This window comes from Tympanuchus pallidicinctus, unplaced genomic scaffold (genome assembly GCF_026119805.1).
Source record: "Tympanuchus pallidicinctus isolate F22 unplaced genomic scaffold, pur_lepc_1.0 scaffold81, whole genome shotgun sequence".
NCBI classification, from domain to species: domain Eukaryota; kingdom Metazoa; phylum Chordata; class Aves; order Galliformes; family Phasianidae; genus Tympanuchus; species Tympanuchus pallidicinctus.
In genome coordinates this window covers 80262-107756 of record NW_026294804.1, presented here as the reverse complement: position 1 = coordinate 107756, position 27495 = coordinate 80262, and the positions used below count along the sequence as shown (strand labels likewise).

The 27495-nt window shown below is 54.6% G+C and overlaps 2 protein-coding genes and 1 pseudogene across 2 annotated transcripts in view; 1 reads left to right on the top strand and 2 right to left on the bottom strand.

The window, feature by feature from the left end:
• Window positions 1–27495, top strand: part of LOC128074159 (uncharacterized) — a 40495-nt gene that overhangs the window by 12394 nt on the left and 606 nt on the right. The window lies entirely within an intron of this gene.
• Window positions 623–1945, bottom strand: LOC128074158 (AT-rich interactive domain-containing protein 5A-like; annotated as a pseudogene).
• Window positions 12494–15323, bottom strand: LOC128074163 (uncharacterized). Its single transcript, XM_052669751.1, has 5 exons — window positions 15138–15323; window positions 14909–14971; window positions 14586–14660; window positions 14272–14340; window positions 12494–14175 (listed from the first exon to the last, which is right to left on the bottom strand). Exons 1-5 carry the CDS (start codon window positions 15247–15249, stop codon window positions 13019–13021), a joined length of 1476 nt encoding a protein of 491 aa, XP_052525711.1. The 5' UTR covers window positions 15250–15323; the 3' UTR covers window positions 12494–13018.

The following is a 27495-nucleotide window of genomic DNA, read 5'->3' as shown; positions in this document are numbered from 1 at the left end:
GGTGTGGGTGAGCTGTGGATGCTCAGTGTTCTTAAGCAGCCCAGCTGTATCTCCAAGGCTTGTAGTCACAATTTCTCTGCGAGGCTGAGATACCCTGAGGATCATGGCGTCTCTCATTTTGCTCTCCTGCCCTTGCTCACAGTCTCTGAGGAACGGCTTGAGCCCTGTGACCACGTCCTTGCTCGTGTGCTGGAGTCACTTTTGTGCATTTTGGTGTCAGGGCTCTTGGGGCAAAACGTGCCTGGACACTGCCACACGTGTAATGCCTTTCTGCGGTGCACACTGGAGGATGTTTTGGATGCTGCTCTCCAGCACCCCTTTCGGAGCAGCCAGTGTGCTTCCCATGGATGCTTGCTGCTGCCCTGAGCCCTTTATAACCTCAGTAGCCCCTGCTATAAGGCAGCATACTTGAGAACTAAAATGGCATGGTTTGTAGGAGGGAGCAGGGGCTTTGTGGCAGGGAGCTGCAGGACATCCTGGGCACAGCATGGCCAGGTGGGAACATCCACTGTGTGTCTGCACTGGCTCTACAAAATTGCCCAGGGGCACAGCATCTCTAGCAAGAAAACCTCTGCAGCTCATTCTGTTCCCTTATCTTTTTAAAAAATTGACACGGTCCAGCTCATTTTGGCCATGGGGCACAGCAGCTCTGACAGCATTCCAGTGCTGTGGCATCCCGCTGCCCGCCTCTCCGAGGGGCCAGGGCTGATCCAGAGCAAGACAGCAGCTTGGCGTTGCAGTGGGAAGCAGAGGTGTGTGGAGTGCTGTAGGTGTGCTGGCTGTGCCACGTTGCTGTGGGGTAGAGCTGGTGCTGCAGTGAGCCCTTGTGGGATGTTGGTGGTGTGTGGGGTTGGAGGGTTGTGCAAGCTGGTTATCGCAGGGCTGGGGAAAGCAGGAATAATGGAGATAATGGAGAGAGGTGGCTTTGGTGGGGCTGCCTGATTTTTCAGGTGCTCCAGAGGGTTGCTGAAGTTGATCAGGAAATGCAGCATCTCTCCCTTATAAATGTTTTGGGCTGAGGCACTGGGGTGAGTGGAATGGCATAGCTGGGTGTGGGAGTGATGGCTTTGGGTTGGGCCAATTCTTGGTATCCCCTGGGTGAGCCAGTGCCCTTGCCCCTGCCTTCAGTTTCACGGACCAAGGGGGAAACAGCCTGCAGGCCCAAGGCTGCCTCGTTCTGTTCCACTTGGCTGGGGGTGGTGTGGGGCTGTGTGTCAGTGGGCTGAAGCCGGCCCCAGGGGGCACCCAGCAGGCTTTGACAGCAGCAGAGGTGGCTGGCTGCGGGCTCTCTCTGCTCCACGCTTTGGTTCACAGGTTTTGGGCTGCTCCCAGTCGTCCTCCATGTCCTCGGGTTGTGGTTCCAGGAAATCCTTCAAGTTGGAGAAGTATCCCCCAAAGGGGTGGCAGCTGATGTGTTTCAGCAGCTGATTGCAGTATGCGTGAAAGAAGCCGGTGAAGACAGCAGGTGCAGGGCCCCCATCCTCAGCTCTTGGGTAAGGCTGTCTGTCCTGCCAGGGGAGCACTGCGATGGGTCCTGCCTCACTCCAGCCTCCCCTGGATGCATCTTTCAATCCTTGTGTCTCCATGCTCCTGTGCTCCTTGAAGTTGGGGTTGGCTGCCAGCCGGCTGGGCTCTGGGTTGGGGTGAGTTCTGCTCGCTGCCCCATTGCCCTCCAGGCAGTGGTGTTAGTGGCAGTGGCAGGACTCTGCCTCACTCACCTGGGCCAGCAGCTTCTTCTTGGCCAGCAGAGACGTGATGGGATGGTTGCCTTTGGAGTGAAAGCTGGGAAAGAGGCACTTGCAGGCTTCATTGTGGGCACAGCGAGTGCCGGGACACCCCCCAGAGGGTGAGAATGTGCCGGGGCCGTGGGGCTGGCACATTGCTCCACTGGCCAGCCTTGCTTGTGGGCCTCTGTTGGGTCTTCCTGGGTGGGGAATGCAGCCATCAGGAGGTACCCGGAGGGGCAAATCTGCTCAATGCGTCTTTAAGATGGGGAAGAAGAGTATACGTATCTGAGAATGCCTCACTGGTGTAAAAATGTCAGCACTGATGGATAGCTGTGATGGAAACTTGTGTGAGAGCAATAATTCAGTAATAAAATAGGTCAGATCCTTACGCTGAAGCTGGGTACCTTACAAGAACCATTTTGTGATTCGGTGTTTGGCAGTTTGCTCTGCATGATGTGGATGGTGGAGCTGTGATGATGTAATCCATTTCCAGTTGTGAACAGGATTGCTCTAAGAGCTGCTGCAGTGAGATGCGTGTGGGCTGACTGTAAGCTGAAGCGTGATTGCCTCTGAATATCCATGTGTGTGGGGGGATTTTGTTTTTAATTCTGCGATTTCATCCTTGCCCTGCAGCAGCTCTGAAGAGGCCCTTGTTTTCCCAAACCCTGCTTTGCTGCTAATGGAGGCTGATGGCAAGTGCTGTGCTTTGGGCCCTTTGCTTTTAGTTTCTGTGGCCTGTGTACCCTGGAGGGTGCTTTCTTTCACATTTTTTTTGTTTGCTAGCCACCTTTTTGGTCGATAATATTTATTAGGGATGTTCTTGCTCTCCTGTGGTGGGTATGTGTTGGTGCTGGACCAGGGGAGGTTATCAGAAAAGAGAAGAATTTGCTGCACTAATTGAATTGTAGCCTTTTAGACAAACGGAAGTTAAGGTGCTGATACTGCGCTGTGTAGCTGGAGGACTTCCTCAGGAATAACCTGGGTCTTTATCCCCAGTTCCCAATTGGAGCTTCTCCACCTGTTTCTACCCATATTGGAGCAGACCTGTACCTTGGAGGCCAGATCTGGGCAGTGAAAAGCTTAGTCTTGAGGGATGTGGACTGCCCACGTTAGTATATGGAATGTTGAGGCATGGAAGAGAACAGCCAGTTTACAGCTGAGGACTAGTTTGCCTTTCCTCTTAAATTCTTGCCCCTGGTTTCTGTGAGCACTGTTACCCACTGCTTGCAGTGAGACTCAGCCCTGGGTCTGAGGGGGCCTGGTGCTTAGCGAGGTGTAACTGCAGCTCTGCCCTGAAGCAAACTGCAGCCCAGCAGTATCACAGGAGCTGGAACACCTGGTGTGTGCTGGGTTTTAAACTGTACGTGCTTTAATGGCACTGGACTTGTGGGCTGCCACTCGTTCCCTTGGGAAATTTCTGTAAGGCTGTAGGAAGACGTTAGGACTGCCAAGTGTCCTCGTGCCCTTCTGTCAGCGATGACTGTTCTCAAGGCACGCATATAAGCAGAGTCATACTGTCAGGTTTGTTTTTTAAGCAAAGAGACAAAAATGAAATAGGGCATTCTTAGCTTGGGTCAGTTCCCTAATCTGGTGCAGCGCGTGGTCTCACACTGGGAAGGTGATGGCTGAGCAAGGCTGGGGGCTGCTGGTGCTCCTTAAGAGGGCAAGGAGCTGAGCTGTGCTCCTGGCTGGAGCCAGCAGGTGTGTAAATGGCTGTGCTGAGGGGTCAGGCCCTGCAGAGAGCTGGGGCCAGCAGCTGGGAGACGACGGCTTCACAGCCAGCCCTCCTGCAGATCACCATGACTTGTGTTGGGCTGCAGCCTTGCATGATGCCTCGGGTCAAGCAGGGGGCTGGAGGCAGGTGATGTTACTGGGTGGGAACCACCAAAGCGACAATCTTCCACATTCCTGTGCCTTGTACAGGCTGTGGGAACTGGAGTTTGTTTTAGAGTGAGTTGCAAACTTCTGCAGTGTCCAGTCTGCAGTGGTTCGGTCTGTCTGCTCTTGAAGTCAGTGGGAGCCTTCCTGGTAGTTTGGTTATTCAAGTGCTCCACGAGAACCTTCCCTAAATGAAAGTATTTAGCTGTGGAAGCATTGGACTGTAGGCCAGCAGGCAGAAGTGGTGTGTGCAGAGGGGTTTGTGAAAGTACCTTGCCCATGAAGGAGCCTCTCTCTGTGCTGTGACTGCTGCAATACCATGATAAAAATAATAGAAAGGATTCTAATAACTAATGAACTTGTTCGTTAACGGATTAAGCGTTGTCTTAAGGGCGGCAGTTGGAGTCCATCTAATAAAAGTTGGCTGGAGGTGTGTCCTGTGGCTATGGCAAACTTAGCTTTATAATAGCCTGTACTTTTCAGTAGCTGCTTGCCACGCTGTGCTGTGGTTGGAGAGGGAGAAACAGAGCACTGGTCGTTTCCCAGCAGACAGCGATAAGTTTCTACTCAGTCACAATGCTCTGTGATCTGACAGGTTTATAATTATTATCCTAAGATTGATGTATCTGAGGGGACTGTAAAGATGGGCAGCATTAAGAAATCAGTAATCATTGCATCTTGAAGTGCAGTTTCTGTACAACACTACAAATGCGCATCAAAGGTTTGATTCTAGGCTCGTCATTGCTCTCCATCCCTTCCTCTCCTCTGAACTCCCAAGTTCAGCATCCTTCGCTGTGTCAGAAAAGGGACTGTGTGGTGGCCCATTTCTTTCCTGATGGAAAAACAGGGATGGTGATACCAGCACCATTGGAGAGGCCGTTGAACTTGCTGTGTGAGCTTTCCTTTTCCCACAGTGCGGTTTTGATCTTGGGAAAGTCCCGCTCTTCTCTTCCGCAGTTTCGTCCCTGCTGGATGAGGGTGATGAAGGTTCGCGCGCTGTTTCTCCATGAAGGGCTCTGGAAGGGCCATGTTAGCTGTGTGCAGAGCTGTGGTTCGTGCCCATTTCCCTTTCCTCCCTCTCCCTCCTCATTCAGCCCTCGTGGAACATCACGAGTTTGGCCATCAGGTGCCGCCGTGTCCTGCAGGACTTCTTCCTTCTTTCGCTCTGAGTTCTCCCCAGTCGGGCCTGTTTTTGAGATGCTGTTGTAAGTGATGTAAGTGATGTGGAGAGCTGGAAAGCTCTTTATCTCAGAGCACAGCTGTTCACAGCTGGCAAATAATAGACTGTATGATGGAGTCTGGGAAACTACTTCAGCTTCTCTGTGGAAGGCTCAGCTGTACAGCACGAGGTTCTGAGCTGGTCCAGTTTTGCTCTCACATGGGAAATAGAGGATTGGAAAAGGAAATGCTGTTACAGCAGTAAGAATGTGCTTATCTACCGACTTTGGTGGGCCTTGGCTAGGAGCTGCAAAACGCCTGACTAAGAGTGCTGACACTATTTCCTTCTTGTTTGTGTTCATTCTTCCTCTAGGTTTTGTTAGAATGGGCTGAAACATTTTTTCAAGTGTAATTTAGAATCGTAGAACTATGAAGGCTGAGAAGCCCTCTGAAGTCATCTAGTGCAGCCATCACCACCATGTCCATTCAACCATGTCCTCCGTTTAGGCAGCTCAGCTGCTGACTGAAAAGTGAGACATTCCTTGATGATACCTTCGTATCTTATATCTGCTGTATTTGTTGTCCAGGTCTTATTTCACGTTCTGTTTTCTCATCTACCCCAATAAAAGCACACTCGTCTTGGGCAGGATGTGGCAACTTGAGTGCTGCTTTTTACTGTCCTGAGAACTTGTAATGCGTGGCTGTTCAGCAGTGTTTCCAGTTCTGAGATGGGGAGAGCGAGACAAAAACGCTTATTACGTCTTCCCTTCTCAGGTGCAAGAGTCTCAGGTTACGTCCAGAGGTCTGGCAAGGATGGAATGAGAGGTTTTTGCCTTTGGTTCAAATCGTGTACTTTGGCTGCCAGAGCAAGCCCCAGGATTACCCAGCTGAGCAGAATTACTCATGTGTGTCAGCATTCACAGGCTTGTGTCTCAGGAAAGGTGCATGGAAGAGCTGGTGGCAGAAGCAGCCCTGCCCGGCCAACTCCTCAAAGGATTTGCTTGCTGGAGCAAGCTGAGGAATGGTGCCTGGGGCCTGTGGGCACAAATAGATCCCAGTTTCCTGTTCATGCAGCAGCCTTTAAATATTGCATTAGCAGCGTTAGTAAGACCAGACGGATGCAGGGTCGTCTGTGCCTGAGGCTTGGAGTAAAGCTGGAGAAAAGCCAAACAGTTGACTTAAAACATGTGTGCTTGGAAGCTGGGAAGTGATGAGAAGTGTCTTCCTCTGTTCCCATGGCAGTTCTGCTGAATAATGATCACCTGGCAGAGTGCAGCAGCATGGTAGGGAGCTCAGGGCTGCAATTCAGGAGGAGGATTGTGAGGGAGGCGAGAGGCTTTGCTCATGCTTGGCTGGAGGAAAGGAATGTTCTGTGTTAAGCACGTGTTTTCTGTCAAACGATGGCAGTGGTCCACAGCATTTGAGGTACTGAACTCAGCGCACATGAGAGAAGCTGATGCTTTTTGTCGTCTTGGTAGTGGAACAAGGAAAACTGAGGACAGTTTTTGGAACAACTTGTTCTTCACATCTTTCCTGGTTAAAAAAAAAACAAAACAAAAACAAACAATTCAGGTGGCCTGGGCTCTCTATCGTTCATTCTTTCTGAGCCCTTGGAGCTGGATTTCTGCTCTTGGCTTTTCACAGGAGACTGAGCCAACAGAAAACAGCTGATCCAGGAGCTCAGCTGGATCCAGGCTGACCTGCTGTTTAGTAAGTCCCTCCAAGCTCAGTTACAAACTTCAGTTTTCTTCTCCACATTAGGTTTGCCTGAGTTAAACAAGCACTGAAGCAAATCTGTTCACCTCTGTTTTTCTTTTTACGCTGCTCTTTCATTTCTGGACCTCCTGTAAGAATGACCACGTGCTTTGCTTGTTACTGATTCTGGGGGATCACAGTGCAATTTCTCAGTCACGTATCTGGTCGTGAGCCATAGTTAAGGACGGAGGAGCTTTTCCTCCCTGCACATCTGCTGCTTCCCGTGCTTTCAGTAGAAACCCCCTTGTGAGCAGCGTAACCGAGGGCTTCAGCCCTCCGCTGAGCAGCACGGTGGCTTGTGGCTGAGTGCTGACGCCGTGGCTGTGCAGGGTGGGCTGGTGCAGCACACAGCTGCCATGGCTCTGTTCCTTCACTGATCCACTCCTTGTTCAGCTTAGTTGCATTTTTTGGGTGGGTTTTGTTGTTGTTTTGTAACAGTAACACGATGTGCAAATGTAACGAGCTGAAACAGGGAAGAGAAGAGCAAACCCAAACTGCTCTTGGCTGTGTCCAGTGTGTAATTACATGAGTAGCTCTGTATATTTTGAAGAGATTTGAAGTGGTCTCTGGATTGCTGCTCATCTCATTTCCCGCTGCCCTGCAGTGTTTTCCCTTTCGGTGCCCTTTGGCTCTGGCTCTTAACTCTGTTATACAGGCTCCACTTCAGATCTTCTTCCAAGGCCCTGTGCCTGAACTGTTGTCTGCTGCAGAATCCCTCGAGTGCTGCTTAGCTCTGAGTGTACAACATTCCCAAGTTCCTTCTCACCGCTGCAGTGCCGTCCTCAGGGAATTCCAGAGGCTTTGCTCAGTGTGGCCTCTTCTGCCTCAGTGCAGCAGCGCAGTCTCAAGCAAGCAGCTTTCTGCGTTTTCACAGCCTGTCATTCTTATGGCGTGTTGTTTCCAAAACTTCCTCTCCACAGCTGATTCTCAGCATTCTGGCTGTCGTGTTACCACTCTTCTCGTGACCTGATTCAAAGTGACAGTGAAATGAACGCTTTTCTAGCACAATGCACTGAAGATTAAGTCTGTATTGCAGGGGTCTGAGCGTGGGCCCATTTGTGTGACGCGTTGTTGTTGTGATGGACTAAGAGCTAAGATATTTTAAAAGACATAGGAGCTTTTGTGTATAAGAGTTTGGTATGAATAATAAAGTTTCTGGCTTTTTACTCGGGTGGGGGGGCGAGGGGAGGGGATGCAAGTTTGTGGCATTCTTCCCTTTTGTTTTGGATGGTGCTTGTCTGAAAGCTGCGATATGCTCATTTCTGGTTTGCAGATAAGGCATTTTTAGAGCAAGCTGATAATGCACCAAGGTCTCTGAAACCCTGAAGTTGTGGTTGGCAGAAAGACAGTTTAGGAGATTAGGTCACCGTTACCTGACTGTTGTGTTGTGGTTTTCTTTGTCATTATTTTCTAAACTTTAAATCCTGTCACGTCTCCTGTAGTTGCCACTGTTGCTGTTTCACCAGTAGAACCCAAGATGGACGGAATGCCAAGCTGGCAGCTTGAGGAAGCTTGAGCGTGAAGGCCTGAAGCTTTGGAGAGGTGACTTCACTGCATGAAGGCAGCACCAGGAGAGAAACAGCTGTGCAGTGTGATTTGGGAAGGGAGCGTCTGAGTGCAGACTCATCTCTGACACGGCAGCAATAGGTTGGATGTGGGATCCGAGTGTTTTGCAGAGCTCCTGGTAGGAGTTGCTCTCTGGAGCCACAGCTCTGTAGTTATTTTCCTTCTGGAGATGCATATTTATTTGGATTAACTTCACAGGGAGCCTAGACAGTGCTAGCTGGGTCTTGGCTAGCTGACTGTTGGATGTGTAAAAGTAGGTGGCATAAATTTGCCCTCACAGCTGTAAGTAGTGAGGTGAGAGTTAAACAACGATGGGGAAAGACAAAGATGGGAACGCATGCCCAAAACCAGCCTGGGATTTGAGTGTGGTGAGCACCTCTGTCTTTAGTGTTGGTAACTCTAAACGCAGCGGTTGCTTTGGTTTACTGTTGGTTTGTCCCAGTGATGATCTCTGTGGCATCATGCAGGGCACTGCGTGCTCTGCACAATATGAGGAGTTGGACTCCATGCACACACCCAGGGGTTGCATCCAGGATGGAGTTGGGGTTAAAATGATGCTGTTGTGTGTTGTCTGAGATAGCAGAGACAATGCAGTAAGTGCACGGCCTGCTTGCTGGAGCAAAGTGCTGCAAGGCACAGGCAGATGGCTGGTGCTGGGTACGGTGCACAGAGCTCCCAGCCGGAATCAGAGCTCTGAGGTCTGTTTTGAACTCGGTTAATACAAAGCTGTCTCACTTCCCTGCTTTCTTAACTGCTGTGACAAACCAAACTAACCAACCGCCCTGAAGCCCTAACGCTCCTTTTGCAGCTACTTGAGACCTCTGCCATCTCCCATTGTTTCTGTTCTGGTGATTTGGTCTGTGGACTTCAACGAGCTTCCAGTGATGCTGTTGTTGCTGTTGTTTCTAAAGAGGGAATGCCCAAAGGGTTCCAGTGTGAAAAGGGCTCACATTTGCACTGTGATCAGGAACAGGTCGGGGTGTTTCTGTTTCTCACTTGGCCCCAAGTATGAGGTGAGCTGCTTTTTGCAGGAGCTGACTGGCATCACTGCCAGATGCCTTTGCTTCCCACTTACTTGCCTTATTGCTAATTCAGAAAGAAAAATTGGAGTGGTGGGGCTGGTCATGTATTGGCAGTGCACCAAATAGCAGAAGAGAGAAATGAGCAGGGCGTTGCAGGTGCAAACTTCTTCTCTTCCTGCCATTGCATGTTTTTGTTATTCTGGATAAGGCAGAGCACCCCGGCCTTGCCTGGGGTCTGCAGGCACAGCTCTGATGGAAGAGGTAGCAGGAGGGCTGTTGGAACAGTGACTGTGGTGTTTTAAAGTAGCAGCTGAGCACAAATGTTTGGTGTTGGGCTTCATGAGAGAAGGGGCACAGGCAGATGCAGCTCCGGCAGTGCTTCTGTTAGCTGGCTTCTGTTGCGAATGCTGAAACCTCAGGCTTCCTGTACTGACTGCAGATTTTCACTTGACTGGGGTATTTGCAGTGCATGATTGTCATACTGTAATACTTGAATCAACCTTTTTTCTGTCTCTGGGCGAGCACTTGCACTTCCCCCTCCTGCTCTGTGTTGTTCTAGTCTTTCAACTGACTTTTGTCTCCAAAGCTTCAGGGAGTGATGCAGCAAAAGAAAGACTGGTCGCTCCACCAGAGCAGAGTCCCGTTCAGGAGGGAAAATATCCGATCCCTGAAGATGCCTGGTGCACAGATGGGTCCAGCAAGGGCAACCCGAGCGAGTGGAGAGCAGCAGCGTACGATCCTTGCAGCGAGACGATCTGGTTGGACGAGGGGGATGGTCAGAGCAGGCAACGGGCAGAACTGCGAGCCGTGTGGATGGTTGTGAGCGAGGGACCCGGTGATGGCATCCTGAACATCTGCACAGATAGTTGGGCTGTGTGCCGGGGGCTCACTCTTTGCATTGCGCAGTGGGCCACCCAGGAATGGACTGTCCACCCCCCCGATCTGGGGCAAGGACGTGGTTGGAGATACGGAATGCAGTCAGACACAGGACTGTAAGTGCTACCGAGCTTCTGGTTATCAGCCCAGTGGCGTGGCCTACTTGCACACTTGACACTCACCCCGTGTATCTGCTCATTCCTAGGTGAATCTCAGTGGTTTTGACCCAGGCCCAGTGGTGGTGCACTGAGTGCTTCCTTCAGTGCCGAGCTCTCAGGAAGCACGAATCGCTGCAGGTCTGATGGCTGCCTTCCACAGCACAACAGTGATGGGGATAAGGAGCTCATCCACCGTCCCGCCCTCGTTTCTCCTGGCTCTGCTGAAGATGCTGACCTGAGCCCAGCAGCCATCGCAGTCCCCAGCCTGGATTGTGACCCAGTGTCTTTGCAGTGCAGCCCAGCCAAGCGGAGTCCAAGTGCCCGGCCAGCAGCAGCTCCACGAGGAGCGGGTCGGCATCGCTGAGGAGCAGCTGAGCCTCTTGGAGGAGGGCTTAGAATCAGGCAGCCGGTCCCAGGCAGCGGGCAGCGCACACAGGTGTGGTGCAGTCACACTTCTCTCCAAATTCGGTGCTTAATTGAATCCACACAAATCTTTATTCTGTGATGAGCAAACCATGCTGTCTACCAAATGATGTCAAAATATTCTTTCTCGCCCTTCACTTCCCTTTCCTGCATGTGATACAGCAGCCCGCTGATCATCGGGGGCTCAATTTGCCACCAGGGAGCGTCAGCGGTCACTGAAGGCTTTGTTGGCTGTCAGAGGGCTCCACTGATGATCAGGGATCTTCAGTGAGGTCAGAGGGCTTTGCTAATCAGCAGAGGGCGTCATTGGTCATCAGAGAGGAGATTTGAAGGGTTTGGGAGGAACTGGAAGGAGGGACTGGGAGAGAGCAGAGGGAGGGTACTGGGGCTGCTTGGCAGCATGGGGAGCTGTGTCCTTTTTGGAGCAGGCAGCACAGAAGGGATGGAGAGGCCCATGGGTGCAGCACATGGGGTGTGGGGTATGGAGCTGGGGACCCCTCCCACCACGTAGAGGTGGCCTCTGCCAGGCAGGAGCAGACACGAACAGCCCCTGCTGAGCATGGGGACGCAGACACAGAGTGTGGCTCTGCTGAGGGCTTTATTGATCACTGGAGGATGTCAGAGCTGATCACATCCCTAGGATACCTCGAGACCCTCCTCCTCTGCACAGCTGTCCAAAGCATGAGGGAAGCTCTGCGGGTGGCAATGGTCCCCCTGGTACGGGGCAGGGATGGCGCCCTCCATCCCATCTATCCCCAGGCCCTGACACACAGTGCTCAGGGCTCGAGAGATCCCTAGGGTCCCTCAGTGTCTGTGCTGCAGTGCCACCCTTATTGTAACAGACTTCTTCCATACGTCCAATCTAAACTCTCTAACTCTTTCCCCTTCTTTCTTGCAGCCCCCCTGAAGATACCAAAGGCCGGAAGAAGAAGAAGGCAGCAGAACCTTATGCTCCCACTGCATACAAATGCTACAGGAGCAGAAACAAACCGGGAAGCTCTGGGTTCCTCCCGGGGAGGCAAAACTGCACAGAGACACCCCAGCTGTGTTTGGCAGTGCCCTCCCTGCCTCCCCCGCTCCTCGCGTGATCCCACTGCTGAGCCAGGATCGAGCTGCCCAGTGCCGCAGAGCACCGTCCAGAGCTGGGCCGAGACCTCCTCCCCTTCCTCTCCTGCAGCTCGGCGTGCAGCCTCACCTCCTCCTGTGGCAGAGCTGCTGATCCCAGGCGTGCCGTCGGGATGCTCCTCTAACCCAGAGCTCCTGCCCACCCTGCCAAGAAAAAGCAAACCAACCCCCCGCCGCCAGCATGGCCCCCCAGCAGGGAACGCACACAGCTTCACGCCGCTCCCCTTCACCCTACCTCAGGACCGGTTATTATGTCCTACCTCAGAGACCAAAGGAGCACTGATCTGGACATTGGTACAAAACACAGCAGCGTCACTTTAAAACGCAAGTTGTGTTTTCGTTGTCATGGGTATTACAGCCCAAAGGTTGTAATAAAGTTCATGCAAAGGAGAACAAATTACAGGTGTTCCATACACAAAAGCAAAGAGGAAAGGTGTGAGGGTGTTTCCCAATGAGAAGTAAGATTCCAGAAAGGGACACATGCAGGGACCCCAGAGGGATGTGGAGGCAAACAGTAACTGCTGCAGAAGCAATGGTACAGAGAGAGAATTCACTGCTAGGAGGAGCTCCCAGTCCAGTGAAAAAGATTGACAGCACTGGCTGCAGGGTTGTCTTTTAATTAAAAACAATATTTAAAAACAATCTGGATTTTTTGAGCTAACTATTATAAATATTAGTGGGGGGGGGGAATGCTAAATGGTGCTGTAAACAAGGTGGGCGCGGAAGAGCCATGGCATGGGTGGTATCTTTATGTCTGTCTGCACAGCAGGCCCTGCTGCCCCTGCTTCATCTCTCCACAGGAACTGCCCCTGCTGGAGTCTCTTCTGGCCATAGTGAGCCAGGGCCATTCCCCTCCATCTGCCCTGCCTGCTGCCCATCCGCACGGCAATTCACGGCACTGGGCAGCGCAGGGAGCTCTGTGAAACACCCTCTGCATCCAGCTGCACAAAGGACTGCAGGGAGAGAGGAGGGCTGGGGCTGCTGGTGGCAGCTGAGGGACACCATGGGCCATCCGTGGTGCCCGTCCTGCTCCGGAGGCAGGCATGGGGAGCTGGGGGCTGTGACACGGCGCAAATGACTGCAGGCAGAGGGACGTAGCAAATGGAATGCAAAGCTTGTAATAACCTATCCTAGATTACAAGGAGAAACAGAAACAACAGTAATGCTAAAATTCCAGTCCCACCACAGCTGTGCTCCCAGACGTCCCATCCCACTGCTGTGCTGACTCGGAGGACGGCTTGGTTGTGGAGGGGAGAGATGGGGCCGCTGGCAGGGCCCCTGGAACGCTGCCGCTGCTGCCTGGTGCTGCGGGCCGGCGAGGAGCGCAGGGTTACGGGTAGCCGTACTGGTCGGCGATGGCCATGTCTATCTCCCGCTGCACCAGGAACTGCACGGGGCCGATCTTCATCTGCTGGGCCGCCCGCTGCCGCTCTTCCTGGGCCAGGTTCTTCATGCGCTCCCGCTCGGGCCGCTGCTCCGCTGTGATGGGCAGCGACTCCTCCATCACCAGCGGTATTACACCGCCACCCGCCTGCGGCCCCACGCAGGGCACAAAGTCCACGGGGCGCCGGGGCTGAGGCTGCTGCTGGTGCAGCGCTGGTGGTGGTGGTGGTGGCGGTGGGTCCCTCTGCAGCGCCGAGCTCCTCTGCGGGGACGGGCGCGGGCAGCTCGGCGTCGCCTCCTTGGCAGCACCCTCCTCCTGCACCGTGCTGCCTGGAGCTGTTGGTTCTGCCTTGTGCGCATGGCTGTCTTGGGGCTGGAGGGCAGCAGGGCCAGCGCTGGCTGAGGGCTGGGGCTGCACAGAGGGTGGCTGGCGCACCGGGCCCACCGCAGTCACCCTCTGCCCCAGCGGGTGCACGGCCTGGATGCATTGCTGCAGGTGATTGCGCAGCTCGCTGGCTCCTGCACCGGCCCCAGACAGCTTTGCTTGGCACGGCTGTTTGCGGCCTTTCCTCTCTGCTCTTTCCCCGCGGGGCGGCAGCTTCCTTTTCTTGGCAGGAGCGCTGCTGGTGGGCTGCTCCTGCTGGGATCTCTCCCCTTTCTGCAGGGTGCCGGCAGGCGCAGGGCGCTTGGCCCCCCGCTTGGTGCTGCCCCTGTTCTTCTTTTCTGCCACCTGGCTGGGGACAGAGCCTGGCGACGGGGGCGAGTGAGCCTGAGCCTCCTGGGGCTGCCTTTGCTGCACCTCCTCGGTGGGCTGTGCGCTTTGCGCTGAGGGAGGTGCGCTGACGGCCAGGGTGGTCGGCCGTGGGCTGAGCCGGGCGCTCGCTGGTGGCACGACGGGGCGCAGCTCCGACAGCCCGCACTGCAGCTCAGACAGGAGCCCGGGGGATGGAGGAAGCCCCCAGAAGGGGTCGGTGGGCGTCCCGGTAGCAGCCTGTGTGCTGAGCTCTCTGCTGTCCCCAGGGTTGTCAGGGAGCTCAGCGATGAGACATCCGGGGGCAGGGCTGCTGGGGTTCTCCTGGGGGACCTCAGCAGCTCTTGCCACGTCTGAAAATGCAAAAACATCCCCCAAATGGCCATGAGAGCCTTCTCACACCCACTCTGTGCAAACACGCACCTGCAGCTCTGCAGCCCCAAACTCACCATTGATCCAAGAGAGCAAACCCTGGATGTCCGTGATGTCCTCCGGCACATCCGAGCTGCTCGCCACTGCTGGGAACAGCAAGAAAAAATCCCAAAGAGTCAATGCCTGCTCTCCTGTACCATGTTCACAGCAAGGGATCTTGGGTGAACGCTGGGATCCCATTATAAATCAGGACAGGAGAGGTAACTGTCAATCCCAGGGATTAAAACCCCAAGCAACCCCACGCAATGAGAACAGTCCCAGGAAAGAACAGGCAGAAAGCCTAACTAGAAAGACAGTGCCCCAAACCCAGATGCCTGCTGTGTGTCTGTACCTCTCTTGGGTGCTGTGCCACACTCCTGGCTTTCCACGTGGCTGCGCTTCAGAGGAAGGCCACTGGCATCAGCTTCTGACACAAAGGAGACAAGAAAGACATGAAGAGCATCTCTTGGGAGGAAGATTTGAGCACTGCCAACCACAAACTTCTGGTCTTCAGCAGCAGTTTTGGCAATTTGCCTTTCTGCTGCTGCAGCCCTGTGCCACTTCTGCAGTCAGCACAGAACTGCAGTCCCTTGCTCTCCCCTCCATCACACGCAGCCCTTCATGCAGCCCTGTTTAGAGGCAGTGCCCACACCACAGCTCACAGGAGCTTCTTACCTGCGGAGGCTTTACGTTTCCCTCCTTGCCCCGCACCGTTCCACAGATGCACAGGTTTTGTCCCTACAACAACAGATGGTGTGTTGATTTCACAGACACCAGCAGGCAGCACAAGTATTGCCTAGTAAGCCCATGTCCCCCCAGAAAACAGAAAGATGCTACTTTGACAGCCCAAACACAACTGATAGTTCACTTCTCACTGCCCCTTCCTGCACTCCAAACTCCTTACTTGACATCGCCTGCAGCGCCGCAATCTTCAGCTGCCTGGATTCCTGAGTTCTCCTTTTGGAGAGGAACCTACAGAAAGCATCAACAAGGGAAAAATCATGAGGAAGAAGCATTTTCCCAGCTTTCTTCTGCTATGCAATGTCGTCTCTTGAGGAAGGCAATGCTTGGAAATCAGCTGGCTGCAAGAACTGCCTGCCCATCCCTAGCTGCAGCTGGTGCCTGACTGCCACGGCTTCTGTCAGCAAGTGCCCCCAGGTCCGCTTTTCCCCCACACGTGTGCTGACCGTCCATGCCCCCACCTGGCTCTCTGCTGAGACTTCAGCGCAGTTTGCTGAAACACCTGCTGGGCATCCCCTGGGTACAGCCATTCAGAAGGGCACCGTTTGACCTGGGAACTCCTCCCCAGCCCAGCTTTTCTGCTGATACCTCCCAGCACCCAGCCAGCGCCAACCCAGCTCACCTGGTCAGCCTGCTCAGCCGGAGCGGTGCCCAGCTGACGCACACGCCGCAGCGCTGCTCCCAGTGGGCTCTAAAGGAGGATCTCTCTCTCGAAAAGCACAGAGCTCAGTCTCCGTGTGCAGCACGCTCACTAGAGCACCAGCTCTGCTCCAGCTGGGGCACAAACGCTCCCAGCCTGGCAACCACTGTGACCTCAGCAAGTGCCTGCATCACCGCTGCGCTTGCATCACAGGCAAAGGAGTGGTCACCTCCCAGATCCAAGTTTTAGGAAACATGAGACTCACCAATGGGGTGAATGGGGTTCATTGAATGGGGGTTAATTGAAGTAAAGCAACAGAGAAGTGAAGATGACCTTGGGCAGCCCAGTAAAAACGCAGTATGGCCTCGTAGTGGTCTCACAGCTCTCAGGCTGTGCCTTCAGGTCCCTTGGCCGGTGCCAGTCTCTCTGGCTGTGTGTTTAGGCCCCAGGGCCACTCCCGGCTTCTCTGGCAGCATCTTTAGGCCCAGGGCGTGTGCCAGCCTCTCTGACTGGGGCTGTGGCTGTGAGCCCCTGGGCTGCATGCAGCCTTTTGGGCTCTGGCCCAAAGCCACCAGGGCTGGTACTGAATTGTAAGAAAACATGAGGGCCGCCCAATGGGGTTATCTGAAGGAACAAAACAGAGAAATTAAGATGACTCTTGTGTAACCAGCCTGGGTCATCCTCTCGCTCACGCACTGCATGATCAGACCCAGGAGATGTTGCCCCCAGGCTCCCCCAGATTGGAGGCCAGAAGGATTTGGGCTCCCAAGCAATCAGCCAGCATTTGAACGAGTCAGCCCTCTGGTTTTTGTGAGGACAGACGAGTCCACCTTGGAAAGCCATCTGGGCAAAGGCACAACAGCTTGGTTCTTGGGCCGCAGCACTCCGTGGCCAGGCGCTGCTCAAACGCTGGGCCTGCATTTCCTCCTGGGCATCCCCGCGTGCTCTGAGTCCGCTGCAGCTTTCTGCAGGTTTGTGGCTTCCTGCTGAGGAGCTCCTCGTGTTCTTCTGCAACTGCCCCCCAGCATCACTGCTGCCTCCTCTGGTGCCGTGCCGGGAGATGCGTCAGCGTCCATCAGCCTGCACTTCCTTCCTCCCAGCAGCAGCTGCTCCTGCACTGACCTTCACTCACACTGGATGCCGTCCACTTCTAGCGCCAGCTGACCTGCGAGACAGAGAAAGGAAATGTGGCATTGGCACAAATGCAGAAGCCCACGGCTGTGCCACCACCACGTACTGCAGCCTTGGGAAGCCAGCTGCCACTGCAAGCTTGGTCAGAATTAAAGCAGGCACCGTCAATTAAGTGTGACTTCTGAACTGAAGGAATTGCCACAGTCAGAAATAAATACTGAAATGGCTTACTGAACTGTAGGTGGTTCCCTCTGAATTCTTTTGCTTTGGGGAAAATATGGACTTGGAATTGCAGGGTACAAGAAAAACGAGGAGCACTTGGCAACTCAGGCAAAGTGAACAGTGCAGGGAAGATTGCTGCATTTCTTTTTCTCCTGGCCCAGACAGGAATTTTCCTACCTTAAAAGAGGTGCTGAAAAGAGAGACCTTAAAAGAGAAAAGAGAAGAAGAGCCTGACAGAGTAGACACATTACAGTCTCACATCACGGGTAGAAGCTGGAGAGCTCTCGTGGCACAAAGCTCAGGGCTGCAGAAATTAAGGGTGCCTCTAAGCTTCAAAACAAGGTGAAAGACAAGGTTGAATGCGAAACATCGGCACTTCCTGCAGAGCACATCACACAGCTGTAGGCAGTGCCTGAGGGGTAACAGATCAGAAAGGAAAACCTGACTATGTGAAGGCAGGGACAAGCTGCTCTCTTCTTCTGGGCCTTTGCTCAGTGAGGATTTCCCCCAAGAGCGCCGCTCAGGCTGCTGCTGTCTCCAGCTGTCGGTCACTTCCACTGCTGGACGCTGTGCCCACAGCTCATTCTGCTTTGGGCAAAGCCTGCTGGGTGAACTCCAAACCAAGGTCCCAGCCACGCTAATCCAGCTGGTTGGTCTGAAAGGGCTCAGAGGCCACGCATGGGATCCTTTCTGCTGCTGGTTCTCTCCGGGCAAGAACCTGCACTCTCAGAGCAGCAGCCAAGAGCTGGAAGGCAGAGGAAGCTTCCAATCCCCATGCATGTGGCTGCCTGCTAGGACAACAGCTGCCTGCTCTTCAGCACGGTGACGCTCACCCAGCAAAGCCCTCACCCAGCAGATGCCTTTCCTTACGCTCACAACTGTCTCACATTTGTGCAGCCCTTGGCACCGCATTTCCAATCCAAGCTCACATAGGTCTCAACCATTCCTTCTGTGTCAGTCTACTTGGATCCCCAGTTAGGGCTGCAGCTCAAGAGCTCAACACAACAGGAATAGCACAGCATGCAACTGGGAAACACATCTCAAGGCTGAGAAGAGCCAACCGTCTGACCTTGGGCACAACTCACCAAGAGCCAGGCCTTGCAAACTTGGCTGATCTGAGCATGCGGGAGGGGGCTGGCAACCAGACCAGAGGCGTCCATTTCAATTGCAGCTCCGTGTAGAGAAGAACGCCAAACAGTAACAGGAGTGAATGAATTCATTCACAAGCTGCACAAAGAGTTTGTTCTCGATTAAAAAAAGCATGCATTCCAAGTCAAAAAGCAAACAGCAGGAGTTGCTCTCAATGGAAGACGTTCCTATTCCCACACCTCATCCTCCTACCACAGCTTTCCTTGCCTCACCCCTCGCCCCAGCTCCTGGAAAATGCCCCAAGACTGAAAGTCAGCTCTCAAATCCATAGACTCCTTTCCCATTGCTCCATTAAAAGGAGACTTCAGACTTGTTTCACGCACTCCAACTGACCGAGCAGTGGTACCACAATCACTCCTAACACACGGAGGCCACTCTCAAAAGCTTGTAACAACTCCTGCCCCAAGACCAACATCTCCACAGCCATCCTTCTCACGTGAGTCCAGGAGACAAATCCACAGCACAGTCTTTCTGAGCTACTATCACATGAGTAGCATTTCTGGTGGTAGAAAGGCACAGCAAATAGTCCATCAGAGACATTCTGGCACATCTCCCCTGAAAAACAGCATGATTCAAACACCTGTGTTTCTAAAGATGAAAAACATCCAGTAAGCAGCAACGAGAGGCTCTGTTTTTCAATCTTTCCGAAGGGAGAAGTGTTCATGTCCACTTTTCCTGACCACACAAACATGGCCCCAGCTGTCAGAGCCCTTCTGCCATAGCACAAGCAGACTGCACGCACATTGAAGAGCACGCACAGCCCCTCCTGAGGTCCTGGAGCCACGGCTCCCCTTCACAGCTCCACAGCTTACCGGTGCTTCACACTGATGCAGCCTCACTAAAGCTTCATAGGTATCAAAGAAGGCCTGCAGAAGGCAAGAGGCGGCAGCCAGAGGACAGGACATTTTCCATTTATTATCCTTTTGTTGCAATAATCTGACTTAGCCTAACTTTCCTGGGTATTTTTCAATTATAACATTTGTGTATTCATTGATTATACATTAGGTTACATTCTAATGTACGTGCTGGAAACTGTGTCCACATTAAGCTACATCATCATCTGCTTTCCACTAATTTTTGTTCTTTGCAGTAGGCATCATAGGTGAGACTGAACTGGAAAGTGAACGTGTGACTACTTGGAAAATCAACCCACTGCTGGGGAGAAAACGCCAGGACACCCTCTGCAGGTTCCTTCCCCATCCGCCTGGGGCAGTGGCAGCAGAGCTGAAGACGAGAGCCCAGCAGGCAGTCAGACAGAAGTGAAAATCCAAGCCGTGAAAGTAAGAATGAAGTCTTTACAGAAGTTTGTGTCACTGAATTCAGAGAGCTGTTCTCAAACCTCAAAGACATGACTGTTTTCACTTGGCGAGGAATCAAACGTGCAGCAGAGGAAACACTCTCTGGCTCCTTTCCCTGTGCCCAGGTCTGTTCTGACACTGGCAGCGAGGCGCAGATCTTGTGTTTCTCAGGGGGAGAAAGGAGTTACAGCTGAATCCAAACCTAGAGTCAGCTTGGGCTGGTAAAATCCCTCCTACAGTGTAGGTACAAATTAATGGATTTCAGGGAGAGATTTCAAAGAAAACCAGCATGTTTGATGGAACGATTCAACTTCAAAGCTGCATCAGTCACTTTAGTCACCTGTTGAGCAACACCAAAAAGGAAAACAAAACCCCACCTGCAGGGCAAAGTCGGGATGAAGTGAAAATTGAACGGGTTTGGGCACCATTTCAACATTTTTCCCTTGGTTTTTCCAACCCCAAGAATGAGAAGAAGCTGTAAAGGAGCTAGAAGCCTCTCTGGGTAAACTAAAAGAGGTGGCGTAATGTAAGGATGCTGATTGCCTGAAGTGCCATTGGACTTGGTGTTTGTTATCTGGAGCCATGGTGCGTTTGCCAGCTTCAGTGCTTCTCTCTTTAAAGCACTTGCAACACGGAATTGGAAGTTTGTCATATGGCTTTAATAGTGCAGCTGACAGGAGCTGTGAGTGCTGCTGGAGCCCTGTTGTGTGCAGCTGTCTGCGATGGGTGCATGGAGCAGCACTGAACATCTGCAGCTGTTTCCTGCAGACAGACACGCAGACATAACCCTGCCTTGTGCCTTCTGCCTGTGCTTTTCTGTTATTTCCTAGCATCCTGCAAGCTTTCTTTGTTGTTTGGATTTTGTCTCTAGCTTTGCTTTGCGATTTCTTCCTTTGCTCTGCTGTCGAAGAAGTGTTGAATCCCAGCCTGAAGCAGCGAGGGAGCAGCTGAGGAAAGGAGCCGGTGAGCCCTGGGAGCACAGCTGAAGGCAATGGAGCTCGGTGGCTGGAAGGGGCGGAGCCTGGCTGCCCCTCCTGGAGCTCCTGTAGGGGCTGAGTGGCCAGGGGGAAGGGTTTGCTTCTGGCAGCTTCTGTGCTGTGGAGTTTGTTGTGTGGGTGAATCCTTGGAGATGGTGAGCAGTGCTTTTTGTGCCTCTGTAATGTATTGCTGTTGCTCTGGTGCTTCTGCTGCTAGGTGTGTGATGGCTTTCTTTCTAATTTGCTTTTTGTGTTGTGCCTTCTGTCACACACGGGCAAGGGGGGGGTGGGCTGTCGGCTGTGGGCCAAGGGGGGGGGGGGGGGGGGGTGGTGCCGTGGGTGCTGTGGGCTCTGTTTGGAAGGGGGGGGGGGGGGGGGGGTCGATGAGGGGGCCGAGGTGGAGGGGTGGAGTGGGTGGAGCTGTTGGCTCTGGGCCGAAGGGGGGGGAGGAGGGCGGGGGGGGGGAGGTAGGGGAAACTGTCAGCTCTGGGCCATTCTGGGCAAAACGGGTGGGGGTGGGGTCGAGGGGGGTTGGCGAGGTGGAGGGGGGGAGTCGTCGACTCTGGGCCAAACAGGGGCGGGGGGAGAGGGGGGTTAAAGGGGGTGGAGCCGTTGGCTCTGGGCTGCTCTGGGCCAAGATGGGGGGGAGGGGTGTGCTGTCGGCTCTGTTCCAAAGGAGGGGGTGGGATGGGGGGGTGGGGGGTTGCTGTCAACTCTGGGCATAAGGGGGGGATGGGCTGTCGGCTCTGGGCCATTCTGGGCCCAAGGGGGGGGGAGGGGGGGCGAAGGGGGGCGAAGGGGGGGGAGCTGTCGACTCTGGGCCAAGAGGGGGGTGAGGGGGGGTGCTGTCAGCTCTGTTCCAAAGGGGGGGGGGGCCTGTCGCCTCCAAGCCAGGTTTCTGTTTCTTTACATACTGCAGTGTTGCTGCTGCTGCCCATCTGTATTGTCGTTGCTTTTTTTGTTAGTGAATGTTAAAACATATTTTGTCTGTTTTGGCTGTTGTCCCACTTTCTTTTCTGTGTTTTGCAGGTGAGCTGGTGCTGGAAGTTGGTGGTGTCACTGTATGAATGAAGGTCAGTTCAGGAGTAGCTGCTGATAGGAGGAATGAGGTCCACGTTGATGAACTGCAGCCTCTCCTGGTAAGCTGTCAGAGCCGGCAGTAACCATGTGTGTCCTTGTGAAAACCGGAGGGCTGGCTCATCCAAGTGCTTGCTGATTGATGTGTGCGAGCATCTGCCTTCTGCTACTGAACGATCAGAAAACTGCACATGCTGAATCATGACAGCTTGTGCGGAAATTGTGACTACGCTCTGAAATGTTTCCTTTAGTGATAAGCTGTGTTTCGGCGCTTTGGTGGTCCTGTCTGTGATCTGGAGCAGTGCATCTCTTGCAAGCCTTGTGTGCCTGTTTCCATGAACCTTCCTTTCTTTCCCTCTTCAGAAGAAGTGCTGGGTGCTTTTGGGGGAATCACGCAGGAGGCTGTCAGAAAGCCGGCTGTGATTTTCATAACATGAAGGGACGCAGTGGGAATGGATGTCATTGGCACCAAGCAGAAGTGAGCTGCTTATGTGGTTGGTGCAAGATATGATCTTGATGATTGATTATGAGCAGTTGCAGTGCGATAGGGGACGTGAAGTAACTGTTTGTTTGGGAGTTCAGGGAAGAGCCATGAGAAGTGAAATGGCAGTTTGTGCTTTGGCTGTCCAAATGGTGGAGCTTTACTGGAGTGCAAGGTGTGTGCTTTGTGTAGGCAGGCCCCGGGTTGATTTCTGTAAGCAGGCCCCCTCTCAGGTTGGTCTTTGCTGCTTGCTGTGCCTACCTGCCTGCTCCCTGTGCTTGCTGCATCTGGTACCAGTGGTTGTGGCCAGGCTCCCCAGGGCTGTGGGCCTGGTCCTGAGCTGCTGCAGCTGAAAGACCATCTGCGTTTGGGTTGTCCTTCCTGGAGCATCAGGTTGGACTTGGTGATCCTTGTGGACGCTTACAACTTGGGTTTCTGTGATCTTGGTGGCTTACCTGGAAAATACCAGATGACTTTTTATCCCCTCATGTTTTCATGGCAGTTAACGTTGCAGTTTCACTTGTAAATGTGAGAGTGAAGTTGGATAAGGGGAGGAGGGTAAGTTGCTTCTTTACTTGCTGTTGTCCCAGGTGGGTCTGTGTATTTAGTGCCCAAGTTGTGGTAGCTCTGTTACTGGGAATGTTCCCAATGGTCGTAAAAAGACTCTGCTGCCAGCACAGAATTTGTCCACAGGACTGCCTGCTGGATTAAGTTGTGTAGATTGAATATCTGCTCTTTGAGATGGTCTGTTCTGTTCATTTTTTCCAAGACATCAGGTTTGGAGGTCACTGAGATGTACGGATTAATCAATCCCTTGCATCATGTTTGAGCTTGAAGCAGTTGAATCGTCCCACACAGCACTGTTATAAAACCTTATAATGGCTTTGGGATCGCAGCTCTGTGCTGGGCTGTGCCACTGAACCGTGTTGGTGTTTGATGCTCTGGGTGGATTTTATTTTTTAAGCGAGCACTGGGAAGCAGTGGAGTTGAGCAGAGCAGCCTTAGTGGTGTGGTTGTATCAGGTGTGCCTGATTTTGTGATGACAGGTGGCCTTTTAGTGGAGTTCAGGCTCTGAGCCCTCAAAGCAGTAATGGGACGAGTTGTGTGTGATAGCAAGGCTGATCCAGAAAGGTTTGATGAAGCTGTCCCAGAAGAGTTGCCGGTCCTTAGCAGCCTGGCTGGTGTGTGATGTACATTCCTGAGACGTTCCTTCCTCTGTGTTTGATGAAGTGGATGCTGTTACATAAGGGCATTAAGGCATTGGATCGTGGCTTCAGAGCACAGTGCAGGCAGTTGGAAGGCAGGAAGGTGACGAGTTGGAATCATAGTGTGGGCCCAAATTCAGCAAAGCATTACTGCTAAACGGGGGCCTGGGGTATGTTTTCAGTTTTTGTGATTCCTGTGAGACTTGAACGCCTGTTTATCGGTTTGCAGTGCAGGTGCCTAGGAGCCATGTTTTTTGTAGGGAGAGCGGTGTGCTTGCGTAGCTTGTGTGCTCTTGAGCAAGGGCATGGTAAAAAGCAGTCCTGGATGTTGGGTGAGGAGCAGGGAGAGAGGCGAGCCCAGTGTGGAGACAGCAGGGGAAGCAGCTGGCTTCCACCCAGCGCCCCGGTGGAGTGGCAAGGTGATGAGATGAAGCAGCGTTGAAGGTGTTTTTCCAGGAGCTGTGACTTCCAGGGCTCGGGAGCAGAGCTGTCCCTGGGGTTGCTTTCACGGGACACCACCCAGCCCTCCTCAGGACCCACGGAGAGTGTGTGGGTGACAAAGGTGTCACTGAGCGACAGCTTCAGGGTGGGAATGCGGGGAACACAGCGCCCAGGGGGGAGATGGGCAGCCTGGGGAGGTGGGGGGGAAGGTCAGCCGCAAGGAGAGAGTCTGCCCCCATTGGAAAAAAGGGCCTGTTGAATGCCTTGGGTGAGATGTTGGAGAACAGGAAGTCAGTGAGGTGAAAATGTGCCACCTGGGTACCGTTTGAGCCCCCCAACCCCACAAGTGCTGAGCAAAGCTCTCCACGCCCCCTGGTGCTCTTTGCAGTTCCCCAGTCAGCTCCCGTTGCCTCTCGGCGTTGCCTCGACTCTCCTTGTGCAAAGTCGGTGCCCCCGATGGAGATGTTCAGCCTGGAGGAGCTGGAGGAGCGGCAGCTCTTGGCTGCCTGCAGCCACCCCAGCATCCCCAGAGATGGGCACGGGGACCTGGGGGGGCTTTGGTGCTGCATGAACGACTGCAGGCAGAGGTGTAGCAAAGGGAACGCAGAACATTTAATAGTGCAATGTACAAAACAGTGCATAAATGACAATATTCCCGACCATTTCCCACCCCTAACAACAGGGGCCCCTAACAGCCCCCCCTGCTCCCTCCCACCAATATTTTCTTCCCCCTCCAAAAAACTTCCCAGCCTCCCTAAAATCCCACACCAGCAATTCCTTCCTCCCAATTCCAGCAATTTTGGAGTACAATATTATCAGAGTTCAATTTCTGACCCAGAATTGCCACCCCACAAAATTCCTTCCCCCTCTGCTGGCAGGCGAGATCCGTGCCCGGTAGCTACCCTTCCCTCCTCCTTGGCATGACTGCAAGTGCTTTGGCTTCCTCCAGAGAGATGCTTTGCTCTGACTGGCAGCCTCAGGCTCCTTCTGGGCTGGCGACCCTGCAATTGCATCTGTGCTGGAGGAAGCAGCACACCCAGTAGCTACCCTTTCCTCCTCCCAGGCACGGATGCTAAGATTCTGGCCTGCTCCAGACTGGGTGGGCATCTGTGCTTTGCCCTGGCGGTGCATTCTTTTCCTTGGTTTGTTGGTGTTGCTGCTGCTGCTGGCAGGGTTGTTGCTGGTTTGCACTGTGCCCAGAAAGCGTCCCGAGTCCTCGTGCTGGCCGCCGTGCTGACAGCGGCAGCTTGGCCTAGCGCCGGCGTTTGTGGCGTGGCGCACGGTGGCAGCGTGGCAGCTTCCTGTCTGTGGCTGGGATGCTGCCAGCGTGCTGCCTGTGCGCGGTGCTCTGGCCTCTGGTGGTGGAGCAGGCGGGCGTTGGGCTGGTGGGCGGCGCGGTGCTGTCCCCGTGGTGCTGGTCTGCCAGCCGGCAGGAGATGCATCCGGCTGGCAGTGCGAGGTGCCTGAGCAGCACGTGGGGCTGTTTGTGCGGCGCCTCTTCCACGAGCCGCCCAGTGCGCAGCAGAGGAGGCACGGGGCGCTTGGCTGGCTCGGTGCTGTCCCCGTGGTGCTGGTCTGCCAGCCGGCAGGAGATGCAGCCGCGTGGCAGTGCCAGTCGGGGGAGAACCACCCGGGGCTGCCTCTGCTGCACCTCTGCCATCGGGTGTGCAGTGCTGGGCGATGGAGGTGTGGGGGAAGGCAGTGGGCTGGGCAGTGCCAGGCGGGTGAGAATCACCCGGGGCTGCCTTCGCAGCACCTCTTCCATCAGGTGTGCATGGTTTGGCGATGGCGGTGTGGGAGCAGCCAGGGCGCTTGGCACGGGCAGCTGAGGGGATGCTGCCTGGTGCCCAAGTGAGTTGTTGAGGAGCCCAGGTTCAGCATCTGTGTCGCTGCTGAGCTCCCGGCTGGCCCTGGGGGAGTGAGGCAGCTCTGTGATGGAAGAGGAGTTGAGGCTGCTGGAGGCACGTGCGCTCGGTGGTTCTGTGGCAGTGGTGCGCTGCGTCAGCTCTTCCCTTTTGCAGCTGTCCAGAGCACTCACAGCTTCTGGAATAGCAGAACATCCCCCGGAACGATGATGGCAGCCTTCCCACCCCCGCTTGGTGCAGACACCCACCGGTCATCTGTGCAGACCACAAACTCACCTTCAATCCAGGTGAGCAAACGGTCGATTTCCACATGGCCGGCAAGACTGTTGGTGCTGGGTCTGTCTTCTGGGCAATGGAAGAAATGCCCAGTGGGGCAATGCCAGCTTTCCCCCAGCCACTCAGAGCAGACAGCCCCCAGCAGCTGTGCTGCTCCCAAACTCACCGCTGTTGATCCACGTGAGCAGATCGTCCATGTCTGCGGTGTCGTGCAGGATGCCTGGGTTGGCTGTCACTTCTGAAGAAGCAAGAAAATCCCCCGTGGGGCACTGCCAGCTTTCCCGCGCCCACTGGGTGCGAGCACCCCCCCGCCAGCTCTGCTGCCCCCAGACTCACCCTGGTTGATCCACGTCAGGAGCTCAGCGATGTCCTCGGCGATTTCCTCCGGGGTGTCTGCGCTCGTTGTGGCTGCTGGAAAAGCAAGAGCATCCCCAGTGGGGCGGTGCCAGCTTTCCCACAGCCCCGTGGAGTAGACAGCCTGCCGCCTGCCCTGCAGCCCCTGAACTCACGGCCTGATTGCAGCGAGGCAGTGCTGCAGGTGAGCGGAGCCGTGGCAGGGTGGGGGCACACGTCGGTGGGCGCTGGGTGCCCCTGTTCCTCCGAGAGCAGCACGGCATCTTGGAAGGTCTCCATCGGTGGCTCCCAGGTGGTGGGCAGGGTGCAGGGCCCGGGGAGCACCTGCTCCTGCAGGGAGGGTACCTGCAAAAGAGCTGGGGAGGGGCCGGGGCGCCCGGGGGCCTGTGGCAGGTAGGTGCCTGTGGGCTGCGGGGGCTCCGCGTGGAGGGGCACGGCCCCAGGCCACAGCCCCATCGGCCGCTGGGCTGGCAGCGTCCCTGCAGACAGGGGACGTCCTGAGCAGGGAGCAGGGGCGGGGGGGGGAGCCGTAGCTGGGTGCAGCCCCCCAGGTAGGAGCAGCAGCACCGGTGAGTGCAGCCCTGCAGTTGAGGTCAGGCCCACAGGTGGCAGCTGAGCCAGGACTGGGGTCGGCCCCCCGGGTGGGAGCTGCGCTGCCTGTCCCCAGGCACCTGGTAGCCCGGGCCAGACAGAGGGCTGAGGTGCCAGGTGGGTGGCAGTGGGGACAGGGAAGGGTTGGGGGGGTACCGGCATCGGTCCGCGGACGGTGGGCTGCATCCAGGCGGGGTCCGGTGGCGGCACAGTCGCGTCAAAGAAAGTGGCGTCGGGTGTCAGAGGCACCGTCAGCGCTCGAGGGAATCTCTCTGTGGGGAAATGCCAGACGGGGCGCTGGGCTGAGAGCCGGGGCATTGGGATGGGATCCAGGTCACAGGAGTGGGATCTGGGTGCTGGGGTGCGATCTGGGTCACAGGGGTGTTTTCTGCAGCTCTGGGCTGAGATGTGGGGTCCCAGGGGTGAGATGTGGGGCGCTGGGGTCAGCTGGAGCGTCAGAGCAGGGGGAGCTGCTGCCTTACCTGCCATGACAGCTGGAGAGTGGCAGTTGGGGGAGCCCCTCCCCCCACGGGGGCTCTGTGACCGTTGGGCTCAGCCCCTTTCCCCCCGGCTTGCCGTGCTTTGCCTTTTCGTACCCAGACATCCTTCCCATCCCCGTTGTTTCCCATCCCCAGGATCAGTGACTGTATGGATGGGCTTTTTGCAGCCCAGTGCCCTTCCTTCCCAAGGGTCTGCCCGTCCCAGTGAATAAGATGAGAGAGCCCCAAGGTCCTTGGTTTATTAAGGGCCTTTTTCTCCATCTCTCGGTTGTTTGTTCTTCTTTTCTTTCTGTTGGTCTGACATACTTGGCCCA